Source organism: Lipotes vexillifer, unplaced genomic scaffold (genome assembly GCF_000442215.2).
Source record: "Lipotes vexillifer unplaced genomic scaffold, Lipotes_vexillifer_v1.1 scaffold717, whole genome shotgun sequence".
Classification (NCBI taxonomy): domain Eukaryota; kingdom Metazoa; phylum Chordata; class Mammalia; order Artiodactyla; family Lipotidae; genus Lipotes; species Lipotes vexillifer.
This window is the reverse complement of record NW_006798707.1, coordinates 4,339,330-4,353,651: the sequence shown is the minus strand read 5'-3', so window position 1 is coordinate 4,353,651 and position 14,322 is coordinate 4,339,330. Positions and strand designations below refer to the sequence as shown.

The window sequence follows — 14,322 nt, the reverse complement described above, 5'->3', positions numbered from 1 at the left end:
CGTCCGGAACCTGTGCTCTGCAACGGGAGAGGCCACAACAGTGAGAGGCCTGCGTACTGCAAAAAAAAAAAAAAAAAAAAAAAAAAACACTACAAGGAATCAATAGCAGGATAAATGAGGCAGAATAACAGATAAATGAGCTGGAAGACGGAATGGTGGAAATCACTGCCGTGGAACAGAACAAAGAAAAAGGAATAAAAAGAAATGAGGACAGATGAGGACAGTCTAAAAGACCTCCAGGACAATATTAAACGCACCAACATTCACATTATAGGGATCCCAGAAGGAGAAGAGAGAGAGAAAGGGCCTGAGAAAATATTTGAATAGATAATAGCTGAAAACTTCCCTAACTTGGGAAAGGAAACAGTCACCCGAGTCCAGGAAGCACAAAGATAAGCCCAAGGAGGAACACATAGTGTCAAACTGACAAAAATTAAAGACAAAAAATATAAAAAGCAACAAGAGAAAAGCAACAAGTAACATACAAGGGAACTCCTGTAAGGTTATCAGCTGATTTTTCAGCAGAAACTCTGCAGGGTCAAAAGGGAGTGACATGATATACAATATTTTAAGTGATGAAAGGGAAGAACCTACAACCAAGAATACTCTACCCAACAAGGCTCTCAATCAGATTCAACAGAGAAATCAAAAGCTTTACAGACAAACAAAAGCTAAGAGAATTCAGCAACACCAGACCACCTTTGCAACAAATGCTAAAGGAACCTCTCTAGCTGGAAAAAAAAAGCCACAACTAGAAACAAGAAGATTACGAATGGAAAACCTCACCAGTAAAGGCAAGCATAACGTAAAGGTAGGAAATCATCCACACACAAATATGATATCAAACCCAGCAATCATGAGAAGATGACAGTACAAATACAGGCTATTGAAAATGCATTTGAAATTAAAAGACCAGCAAATTAAAACAATGCTTTTTCATATATAGAGTGCTATTCAAAACTTCGTAGTAAACACAAACCAAAAATCTACAATAGATACGCACACAAAAAAGAAAAAGGAATCCAAACACAACACTAAAATTAGTCATAAAATCCTAAGAGAACAAAAGAGGGATGAAAAAAGACCTACAAAAACAAAAAACAAAACTGCAGTAAGAACATACATATTGATAATTACCTTAAACTTAAATGGATTAAATACCTCAACCAAAAGACTGTCAAAAATTAAATACAAAGAAAAAATATTAAAAGCAACAAGGGAAAAGCAACAAATAACATACAAGGGAATCCCCATAAGGTTATCAGGTGATTTTTCAGCAGAAACTATGAAGGCCAGAAGGGAGTGGCAGGATATCTTTAAAGTGATGAAAGGGAAAAACCTACAACCAAGATTACTCTACCCAGCAAGGATCACATTCAGATTCAACAAAGAAATCAAAAGCTTTACAGACAAGCAAAAGCTAAGAGAATTAATAAGCACCACCAAACCAAGCTTTACAACAAATGCTAAAGGAACATCTCTAGGCAAGAAACACAAGAGAAGAAGCAGACCTACAAAGCCAAACCCAAAACAATAAAGAAAATGGTAATAGGAACATACATATAGATAACTACCTTAAATGTAAATGGGTTCAATGCTCCAACCAAAAGACAAAGGCTGAATGGATACAAAAACAAGACACGTATATTTGCTGTCTACAAGAGACCCACTTCAGATCTAGGGACACATACAGACTGAAAGTGAGGGGATGGAAGAAGGTATTCCATGCAAATGGAAATCAAAAGAAAGCTGGAGTAGCAATACTCATATCAGACAAAAAGACTTTAAAGACTGTTACAAGAGACAAAGAAGGACACTACATAATGATGAAGGGATCAATCCGAGAAGATATAACAATTACAAGTATATATGCACCCAACATAGGAGCACCTCAATATATAAGGCAAATGCTAACAGTCATAAAAGGAGAAATCGACAGTAACACAATAATAGTGGGGGACTCTAACACCCCACTTTTATCAATGAACAGATCATCCAGACAGAAAATCAGTAAGGAAACACAGGACTTAAATGACACACTAGAGGAGATGGACGTAAGTGATATTTATTGAACATCCCATCCAAAAGCAGCATAATACACATTCTTCTCAATTGCACATGGAACATTCTCCAGGACTGATCACATGCTGGGCCACAAAGTGAGCCTTGGTAAATTTAAAAGAACTGAAATCATATCAAGCATCTTTTCCAACCACAATGCTATGATATTAGAAATTAACTACAAGAAAAAAACTTTAAAAAACACAAACATGTGGTGGCTAAACGATATGCTACTAAACAACCAATGGATCTCACTGAAGATATCAAAGAGGAAATCAAAAAATACCTAGAGACAAATGAAAATGAAAGCATTATGATCCAAAACCGTGGGACACAGCAAAAGCAGTTCTAAGAGGAAAGTTTATAGCAATACAGTCTTACCCCAGGAAACAAGAAAAATCCCAAATAAACAATCTAACCTTACACCTAAAGCAACTAGAGAGAGAAGAGCAAACAAAACCCAAAGTTGGAAGAAGGAAAGAAATCATAAAGATCAGAGCAGAAATGAATGAAATAGAGATGAAGAAAATGATAAAAAAGATCAATGAAACTAAAAGCTGGTTCATTGAAAAGATAAACAAAATTGATACACCTTTAGCCAGTCTCATCAAGAGAACAAGAGAGGGCTCAAATCAGTAAGATTAGAAATGAAAAAGAAGAAGTTGTGAAAGACACCACAGAAATACAAAATTTCATAAGAGACTATACTACAAACAACTGTATGCCAATAAAATGGGCAGCCTTGGAAGAAATGGACAAACTCTCAGAAAGGTACAATCTCTCAAGACTGAACCAGGAAGGATTAGAAACTATGAACTGACTAGGAAGAATCAGAAACTATGAACTGACCAGTCACAAGTACTGAAATTGAAACTGTGGTTAAAAAACTAGAACAGGGCTTCCCTGGTGGCGCAGTGGTTGAGAGTCCGCCTGCCGATGCAGGGGACACGGGTTCGTGCCCCGGTCTGGGAAGATCCCACATGCCGCGGAGCGGCTGGGCCCGTGAGCCATGGCCGCTGGGCCTGCGCGTCCGGAGCCCGTGCTCCGCAACGGGAGAGGCCACAACAGTGAGAGGCCCGCGGATCGCAAAAAAAAAAAAAAAAAAAAAAACTAGAACAAACAAAAGTCTAGGACTAGGTGGCTTCATAGGAAAATTCTATCAAACATTTAGAAAAGAGTTAACACCTATCCTTCCTGAACTATTCCCAAAAAATGCAGAGGAACAAACACTCCCAAACTCATTCTTTGAGGCCACCATCACCCTGATACCAAAACCAAAGATACCACAAAAAAAGAAAATTATAGGCCAACAACACTGATGAACACAGATGCGAAAATGTGCAACAAAACACTAACAAACCAAATCCAACAATACATTAAGAAGATCATACACCACAATCAAGTGGGACTTATCCCAGAGGATGCAAGAATTTTTCAATATCTGCAAATCAATCAGTGTAATATACCACAACAACAAATTGAAGATTAAAACCATATGATCATCTCAATAGATGAAAAGCTCTTGACAAAATTCAACACCATTTATGATAAAAACTCTCCAGGAAGTCAGTATAGAAGGAACTAACCTCAACACAATAAAGGCCACATATGACAAATGTACAGTTAACATCATACTCTACGGTGAAAAGCTGAAAGCATTTCCTCTAAGATCAGGAAGAACACAACAATGTCCATTCTTGCCACTTTTATTCAACATAGTTTTGGAAGTCCTAGCCATGGCAATCAGAGAAGAAAAAGAAATAAAAGCAGTCCAAATTGGAAAAGAAGTAGTAAAACTGTCACTGTAGACGACATGATACTATACATAGAAAATCCTAAAGATGCTACCAGAAAACTACTAGACCTCATCAATGAATTCGGTAAAGTTGCAGGATACAAAATTAATGCACAGAAATCTGTTACATTTCTATACACTAACAATGAAAGATCAGAAAGAAAAGTTGAAGAAACAATCCCATTTACTGTCACATCAAGAAGAATAAAATACCTAGGAATAAACCTACCTAAGGAGACAAAAGACCTGTACTCTGAAAACCGTAAAACACTGATGAAAGAAATTAAAGACACAAACATATGGAAGGATATACCATGTTCTTGGGTTGGATGAGTCAATAGTGTCAAAATAACTATACTACTCAAGGCAATCTACAGATTCAATGTAATCCCTATCAAATTATCAATGGCATTTTCCACAGAACTGGAACAAATTATTTTTTAATTTGTGTGGAGACACAAAAGACCCCAAATAGCCAAAGCAATCCTGAGAAAGAAAAACAGAGATGGAGGAACCAGGCTCCCTGACTTCATATTATACTACAAAGCTACAGTCATCAAAACAGTATGGTACTGGCACAAAAAACAGAAATATAGATCAATGGAACAGGATGGAAAGCCCAGAAATAAACCCACACATCTATGGTCAACTAATCTACGACAAAGGAGGAAAGTCTATACAAGAAGAAAAGTCAGTCTCTTCAATAAATGGGGCTGGGAAAACTGTACAGCCACCTGTAAAAGAATGATACTAGAACATTCTCAAACACCAGACACAAAAATAAACTCAAAATGAATGAAAGACCTAAAAAGACCCGATACTATAAAACTCTTAGTGGAAAACACAGGAAGGACACTCTTTGACATAAAACACAGCAAGATCTTTTTCAATCCGTCTGCTAGAGTAATGGAAATAAAAATAAACTAATGGGGCCTATTTAAACTCAAAAGCTTTTTCACAGCAGGGGAAACCATAAACAAAAAGACACCCCACAGAATGGGAGAAAGTATTTGCAAACAATGCGACCAACAAGGGATTAATCTCCAAAATTTACAAGCAGCTCATGCAGCTCAATATCGATAAAACAAACAGCCCAATCACAAAATGGGCAGAAGACCTAAATAAATATTTCTCCAAAGAAGACATACACATGGCCAAGAGGCACATGAAAAGATGCCCAACATCACTAATTATTAGGGAAATGCAAATCAAAACTACAATGAGACATCACGTCACACCGATCAGAATGGCCATCATCAAAAAGTCTACAAACAATAAATGATGGAGAGGCTGTGGAGAAAAGGGAAGCCTCCTACACTGTTAGCGGGAACATAAATTGGTAGAGCCACTATGGAAAACAGTATGGAGGGTGCTTAGAAAACTAAAACCAGGACTACCATATGATCCAGCAATCCCACTCTTGGGCATATATCTGGATAAAACTATGGTTCAAAAGCATACATGCACCCCAATGTTCACTGCAGCACTGTTTATGATAGGCAAGACATGGAAGCAACCTAATGTCCATCGACCGATTAATGGATAAAGATGTGGTACATATATACAATGGAATATTACTCTGCCATTAAAAAGAATGAAATAATGCCATTTGCAACAACACGGATAGACCTGGAGATTATCATACTAAGTGAACTAAGTCAGACAGAGAAAGACAAATATCATATGATATTGCTTGTATGCGGAATCTTAAAAAAAAAAAAAAAGATACAAATGCACTTATCCAGAAACACACTCACAAACTTATGGTTACCAAAGGGGAAGGAAGCGGGGGGAGAGGATAAATTGGGAGTTTGGGATTGACATATACATACATTATATTTAAAAGAGATAACCAACAAGGACCTACTGTATAGCACAGGGAACTCTGCTCAATATTCTGTAATAACCTAAATGGGAAAAGAATTTGAAAAAGAATACATACATGTATATTAAATAAATAAATAAATGAGACCCCCCCCCCCAAAAAAAAGAAGCATAAGAAATACAAAATAAAATAAAATGGGGCTCCCCAGGTGGTGCAGGGGTTAAAAATCCCCCTGCCAATGCAGGGGACACGGGTTCAAGCCCTGGTCTGGCAAGATCCCACAGGCTGCAGAGCAACTAAGCCCGTGTGCCACAACTACTGAGCCTGCATTCTAGAGCCTGTGAACCACAACTACTGAGCCTGCGTGCCACAACTACTGAAGCCCACGAGCCTAAGGCTCGTGCTCCGCAACAAGAGAAGCCACCGCAATGAGAAGCCTGCACACCACGACGAAGAGTAGCCCCCGCTTGCCACAACCAGAGAAAAGCTGCACGCAGCAACAAAGACCCAATGCAGCCAAAAATAAAATAAATATAAATAAATAAATACAATAAACGGAAATGCAATATAAAATTAACAATGTAAAAACTCTTCAGTCTGCATCTTTAGATTTTTGCATTTTACTAAAGTATACCCCAATGAAGGAAAATAAAATTCACTAGGAATATGGAAGAAACTCAATTTTGGAATACAGCCCTTAAATACATATTTTATCTCAAGGACATGAATTACTTCATTTCTCTCTTTCATTTAAAGGGGGAAATACAAAAACTAATGTGCTTCTTATGTAACACGAATATGTTTCTTCTAATATTTGACTAAATCTGACTCTAACAAAATACAAATCAATAGGCTAGGCCACTTTGGTATGGTCACTTTGGTACGGTCTCTTTGGTATGGTCTCTTTCTCTGCTGTTTAACTTACCACAGGTAGCGTGAGCCAGGTTGCCACAAGGCGGTTGTTGATCCAGCGATACCAAGATGGGTTTATAAACATCAAAGGTAAAAAGGGACCCAGCATGAAAATGCTTCCAAAAAAGCTTCCCCAAAACAGAGTGAGTATAAAGTATATCCCTCTCCATGACACCATGATTCTGAAAGACACAAAAAAAATCGATATATTTTGTTACTGTAACTGTCCAAATTCAATTTCAGAATGATACATGTAATAATTTTTAATTATAGGGCTACAGAATAGGACCTGATAAAGAATATGAGCTTGAATGCCCTCTTACATGACCTACAGGTCTAACAAGTCAGAACATTAGAAATGGATACTCTCCCCCAAAACAGATATATTTATCAATGGAACAGCATTCAGAGCCCAGAAATAAACCCACACACCTATGGTCAATTAATCTTTGACAGGAAATCCCTGATGGTCCAGTGGCTAGGACTCTGCGATTCCACTGCAGGGGGCACAGATTGGATCCCTGGCTGGGGAACTAAGGTTCTGCGTGCCAGGTGGAGCAGCCAAAAAAAAAAAAAAAAAAAAATCTTTGACAATGCAAGCAAAAATATACAATGGAGAAAAGACAATCTCTTCAGCAAGTGGTGCTGGGAAAGCTGGACAGCCACATGTTAATCAATGAAGTTAGAACATACCCTCACACCACACACAAATATAAACTCAAAATGGATTAAATATAGGACATGACACCATAAAACTCCTAGAAGAGAACACAGGCAAAACATTCCCTGACTTAGCAATGTTTCCTTAGGTCAGTCTCCCAAGGCAACAGAAATAAAAGCAAAAATAAACAAATGGGAACTAATCAAACCTATAAGCTTTTACATTGCAAAGGAAACCACAAACAAACAAAAAGACAGCCTACAAATGGGAGAAAATATCTGCCAACAATTTGACTGACAAGGCCTTAATTACCAAAATATACAAACAGCTCATACAATTCAATAACAAAAAAACAACCCAATCAAAAAATGGGCAGAAAACCTAAATAAATACTTCTCCAAAGAAGACATACAGATTCTCAATAGGCACATGAAAAGATGCTCAACATCACTAATTATTAGAGAAATACAAATCAAAACTACAATGAGGTACCTCACACTGGTCAGAATGGCCACTGAAAAGTCTACAAATAACAAATGCTGGAGAGGGTGTGGAGAAAAGAGAACCTTCCTACACTGTTGGTGGGAATGTAAATCGGTCCAGCCACCATGGAAAACAGTATGGAGGTTCCTTTAAAATCTAAAAATAGAGCTACCGTATGGTCCAGCAATCCCACTCCTGGGCATTTATCCAGAGAAAACCAAAATCTGAAAAGATATGTGCACCTCAGTGTTCACAGTAGTACTATTTACAACAGTCAAGACACGGAAGCAACCTAAATGTCCACTGACAGATGAATACACAAAGAAGATGAGTTATATATACAAAATGGAGTACCACTCAGCCATAAAAAGTAATGAAATAATGCCATTTACAGCAACATGGATGGACCTAGAGATTATCATACTAAGTGAAGTAAATCAGAAAGAGAAAGACAAATACCATATGCTATCACTTATACATGGAATCTAAAATATGACACAAATGAACTTATTTATGAAACAGAAACAGACTCAGTCATAGAAAACAAACTTATGGTTACCAAAGGGGAAAGGGGGTGGGGGAGGGAAGCGGTAGGAGTTTTGGATTAGCAGTACAACAACAAGGTAAACAACGTCTTGCTGTATAGCACAGGGAATTAAATTCAATATTCTGTAATAAACCATAATGGAAAAGAATATGAAAAAGAATACATATATATATGTATAACTGAATCACTCTGCTGTATAGCAGAAACTAACACATTATAAATCAACTTTTCTTTTTTTTTAAATTGAAATAAAGAAAAAAAAGAGATACTCTCAACTGACCTCCCCCCAAAAAGAAAAAAGCTGTTTAAAAAGCCTTGCTTTTTGTTCTGCTTATTAGTATTAACATAAAACTGTATATTTTCTTTTCCAAGACGTTATCCAACACAAAATTTTAAAATATTCCAGAGTTCGTTTTTTTTAATCTCTTACTATAAAAAGCAGATTTAATGGACTAAGAACTGCAGAACGGCTTCCTAAGGGTGACTGTGCCTAAAAGTGATGGCAATTTTACAGAGTGCACTAAAAAAGAATTTTTTAAATCTAGAAATATTAATTCTTTACCTTAGAACCTAAAAGTAATATCTTTGGGCAATTGGTCTTTATGAGCTGAAAGGTTAAGTAGAAGTCAGACTCCTCACTCACTTTCTTAATTATTTGCCAATGGATTACTTTTGAGGGTCCTCATAACCAGATGAACAAAATGTTGATGTTTTAAAAATAAACTGTTGGAAGCAGTCTAAAATGAATAATCAAACATTTGATTTTACAACCTAAACTCTACTAGAGCAAAAACATGGTTTGCTTCAGGATAATAAAACTGTTGGAAACATTAAAACCATGAAAACAATAATGGCCTTAAAATTTATATATTAAAAAAGGTATTTCAGGGCTTCCCTGGTGGTGCAGTGGTAAGGAGTCCACCTGCCAACACGGGGGACACAGGTTCGAGCCCTGGTCCAGGAAGATCCCACATGCCACGGAGCAACTAAGCCCATGCACCACTACTACCGAGCCTGCGTGCCACAACTACTGAAGCCAGTGCACCTAGAGCCCATGCTCCGCAACAAGAGAAGTCACCACAATGAGAAGCCCGCGCACCGCAACAAAGAGGAGCCCCTGCTCACCGCAACTAGAGAAAGCCCGCGCACGGCAATGAAGACCCAGCACAGCCAAAAATAAAATAAAATAAATTTTTTTAAAAAAAATTATTTCAGCAATTAAGACCTCTGAATATTTGAAAAGAATCACAACAGGAAAAAGAAATAAAATTTCAAATGTCATGGTGCTTTAAAAAATGTCAGTCAGACAAACAAAACAGGTCAAGTCTCTTAGGCCGAATCAAGTTTTTCTGCATATTTGGTATATTTTTAAATCTCTACCAATACTTGACAGTGTTATATACAAAATCCTTCAAAGTACAAACAGAACAAATATCTGCTAAGAACTGGCTTTCTGCTAAACTCTAGATCTGAACTTCTAAGAAGCGGGTTGAGGGAGTGAGGGTGGAGAAAAAGAACGCTGGAAAACAGTAGCCAAACAATTTGCTCCCACAGGGCCCAGGATGGTCTGTAGTGCTACACAGCCTTGGCTTTGCTTTCTCTGAGGCTCAGCTCCTCCTCTTTGCGTTAAAAGACACTATAGGCCACTTCTCTCCAGTCTAAAATAATAATTAAAAAAGAGCTACTAAATTTAGTCTTCTCAACCCCTATTTCCTTTCATAACCCCTGCCCCCAAAATATCCCTGCAATGCTACTACTCGATTTGAACACCCCCCTGTAACTACCTTTTTTTGAATCTACTGTTTGTTTCTGCCATTAGCTAGCTCTCTGTGTAGATACTCACCCCTCAACTCCCTGAAGGGCTATACTTCACATTACATCCATATACAACTACCTCCCCATCAAAGGCTCTGACATGCCTCTTCCTCGCTTACTGAATTACTTCTCATTTGAAGTCATTAAAAGGAAAAAAATTATAGTTAAAGGAGCTTAGGTGTCATCTAACAGAACCTTTTCAATTTACAGTGATGAAGCTAAGGACGAGAAGAGTTAAGAGATGTGTCACGTGAATATACTGGGATTACTCAAACCAAGTCTCATCTAAAATTACTTTTCCATCCTACTCCTGTTTCTTCCCTAACCTCTCAATCATGTGTACAGTGATTCAATAAACATGCAGAGAGATTCCTACTGTGTGTCAGGCCCTGTGCCAGTTATTTGGGGATACAACAGTGAACATGACAGACATACCAAGCTCTTACAAATCTAACAGTCTCTCCAGCCCCTCCTTATGAACTCTGCATTTAATCTAGCCCTGTTCTCTCTCTTCTTCCAAGTCTCAAGGATTTGATAGAAAACTTGGTTAAGAATTATGCTAGCTACACGCTTATTTAGAATAAATAAAATTAAGAAAAAACAAAAAACTGGCTAAACCAAGTGCTGGTAAGGATGCAGAGCAACCAGAACTCACACACGTTGCTGGTGGGAATGCAAAATGGTATGGCCACTTTGGAAAACAGCTTTACAGTTTCTTAAAATATTAAATGTACATTTACGATATAACCCAGCAATCCCACTACTGAATATCCAGGACAAATTGAAAATTTACGATGACACACAAACCTGCACACAATTGTTTACAGCAGGATTATTCCTAATTGCAAAAAACTAGAAACAACCCAAATGTCAGTCACGGGTGAGGGGATAAACACACTCTAACACATCCATAGAAAAGAATACTACTCAGCAGTGAAAAAACATATGACTGATACATGCAACATCTGGAGTTAACGTCAAATGCATTATGCTGAGTGAAGGAAGCCAGGCTCAAAAGGCATGATTTCTTTTTAACTGTATATTTTCATTTATATGACATTCTGGAAAAGGCAAAACTATGCGGAGGGAACAGATCAGTGGTTGTCAAAAGGTTAAGGGTAGGGGGGGTGTTTGACTGTGAAGGGGCAGCACAAGGGAAGTTTTAGGGGTTGAGGAAACTGTTCTATTTCCCAATCGCAGTGATGGTTACAAGACTATGCATTTGTTGAAGCTCACAAAACGTATATTTACTGATCTTTACTGTATGCAGATTAAGAGCTAAATTTAAAAGATTATGCTATGTGAGATGAAATCTGATAGAATATTCATTAAGCTCTTATGGTCTGGGGAATTCTACACGTCTGGATTATTTCAATTATAATGACATCTAAACTACGTCAAGCTTTTAGAATACGCCAGGCACTGTTTCATATACTTTAAATGTGTGAACCTGTTTAATACTCACAATAATCCCATGGTGTAGATATTTTCATTACCCCACACTTTATATATAAGGATACTGAGGCACAAAGTGGTTAAGTAATATGCTCAAGATTATACAGCTAGTAAATGGCAGAGCTGGGATTTGAATCCAGGTAATTTGGTGTCAGAGTCCATGCTCAGTCCAAAATTCAACATTATGTTCTTTTTCAAGCACATACTTCTTTTGTAATTAAACACACACACTTTAAACACTATATAAAATCAAGATGTCATAAATCTAAACCAAATTTTTAATATCTCATGCAAAAATTATTCTGAATGTTAGTGAAGTTTATAGGAACTTAGTGAGGAAATCTAATGTCTTTTCTTAACACTCCCTAGTACTTAACATATAGCATATAAAAACTTGGGGAGAGCTGAGGATGGGGGTTGCCAGCTTCTGCTGGAAAAAAAATCTGGTTAAATAACTGGTAAATGAACCACCTAATCTTTTAAAATCCTTTAAAATAAGGGCCACATCACTGCAAAGGTAATCACAAACACCGTAATTTAATATTTCTGTGCATTCTTTGTACAATAATGATAGCGTTCTCAAAAAATAAAAGCCATTTGGAAAAGAAATAATCATAGTTTTAAAATGGCATATCCATTTTATTGCCGAGTACAGATACATAGAACTAAACTGTAGATCTTCTTAAAAAGCTATGCCTACTTCAGTGTAACCCAGGAACTTTCCCCCTTAAGACCACTGTCCCTTCACAGTGAGTTAAGATCTCTTACCCACTAACTTCCTAGCTCATAATCTGATTCTGATTCTGATGCTTGCCCTTGTCTAACCATCTGTGGTTCCAATGACTACAATGCCAAGCAAAGGCAGGAAGCAAAACAGAGCCGACCTGGACTTCTTATTATTCAGTTGCATATATTATTCCTAGAGTATGACAATGTGGGAGGATACTCCCTGACAAGGATTAAGGGAATCTATTAGGGATACTTACAGTTCCTTGCTCAGGAAGGAAAGACGTTTTACTTCATAAAATTTCCTTAGTTTTTTAATTCACATTAACAATTCAAATATTAACAAGCATTGCTCTCAAAGTCTAGGAGGGAAGCTAAGTGTGCTAAGGAACGATTGCAATTTGGTGTGATACATACTGTAATAGAGGTATGTAACAGTGTTAAGGATAGCAAGATAGCAGTGTTAAGGAAAGCAAAGCAAGATGAGCTCTGCTAAAAGGGATTAAAGAAGGTGTTAGACACTTAAGAGGATGAGAAATTGCGGGAGAGGAGAGATTACTCCAGACAATAAAACAAAACATGTAGGGCTTCCCTGGTGGCACAGTGGTTAAGAATCCACCTGCCAACGCGGGAGACATGGGTTCAAACCCTGGTCCGGGATGATCCCACATGCCGCAGAGCAACTAAGCCGGTGCTCCACAACTACTAAGCCTGCGCTCTAGAGCCCGTGAGCCACAACTACTGAAGCCCGCGTGCCTAGAGCTCTGCAATAAGAGAAGCCACGACAATGAGAAGCCGGTGCACCACAACGAAGAGTAGCCCCCGCTCGCTGCAACTAGAGAAGGCCGGCGCACAGCAACGAAGACCCAACACAGCCAAAAATAAAAACAAATAAATAAATAAATTTTAAAAAAAAACAAAAAACATGTAGAGTCACAGAAATTTGAAACAGCATGGCTTAAACAAGGAACTGTAACTCATTACATATTAATGAGGTATAGGGTATACATCGGGGAGCTGCAAGAAATCAAGAAGGCCCTGGTCCTAAAGACCAAGTGCACACCCAGGGCAGGATAGACAAGATACCACCTTGAGCATGTCACCACGGGTGGGAAAAAACCTAAGGCGTATGACTCATGTTTTAGAATAAATGTCAAAAGTGACATGGTGTAGATAAGCCTGGACTCAATAAAACCAACCTGTATACTGATTAAGAGCAAAGAGCTTCTCTGCCCTCTAAAACGGTGCATGGGACTGTCAGCAAAAATCCAGCATTGACAGATGCTGGTATCAAAGAGGTCTGTGAACCAGGAGCACCTGATCCAGTTCCACCTCTCAACAGCCTGATGATCGTGACCACGCCACTTAACCAGGATGCTCACAGGTGAGGAAGTCAGGAAAAATTCCCTCAAATTTTGAGCACCTAATATTTGCCAGGCACTTTACAAAAGGCTCTCGGTATTTACATACTTAACACCTACAGATTCATATTCATGAACAACCCAAAGGTTCATGACATGTAAGTAATCTGTAACTTTGCTGAAACTCAAATGTTGAAATTTGAATATTGCTAAACTAGTGTCAAAAAACAAATCAGGGGTTCCCTGGTGGTGCAGTGGTTGGGAGTCCGCCTGCCGATGCAGGGGACGCGGGTTCGTGCCCTGGTCCGGGAGGATCCTGCATGCCGCGGAGAGGCTGGGCCCGTGGGCCATGGCCGCTGGGCCTGCACGTCCGGAGCCTGTGCTCCACGGCGGGAGGGGCCGCAGCAGTGAGGGGCCCGCATGCCGCAAAAAAAAAAACGAAAAAAACCCACAAATCATTTAGGTAGTAATAATCTGGCCAACTATCCAGTATCCTAATCTCAATGGGCCTTTACTCTGTTCTACTTACCGCACATGTACCATAGTGGATTTATAAATTGGAAGTTTTATTATCAAAAGACCTTGCTATAGGGCTTCCCTGGTGGCGCAGTGGTTGAGAGTCCGCCTGCCGATGCAGGGGACACGGGTTCGTTCCCCGGTCCGGGAGGATCCCACGTGCCG

The 14,322-nt window shown here is 38.6% G+C and overlaps 1 protein-coding gene across 2 annotated transcripts in view; it reads right to left on the bottom strand.

Moving 5' to 3' along the window:
- LCLAT1 (lysocardiolipin acyltransferase 1) overlaps positions 1–14,322 on the bottom strand; it is a 200,036-nt gene that overhangs the window by 129,878 nt on the left and 55,836 nt on the right. The window contains exon 2 of one of the 2 annotated variants that reach the window (XM_007470879.1): positions 6,607–6,775. In XM_007470879.1, coding sequence (XP_007470941.1) covers positions 6,607–6,771 — 165 coding nt within the window. In that variant the 5' untranslated portion in view covers positions 6,772–6,775. Of the gene's footprint in view, positions 1–6,606; positions 6,778–14,322 lie in introns of those variants that run through there. The other variant, XM_007470880.1, reaches the window with a different exon arrangement.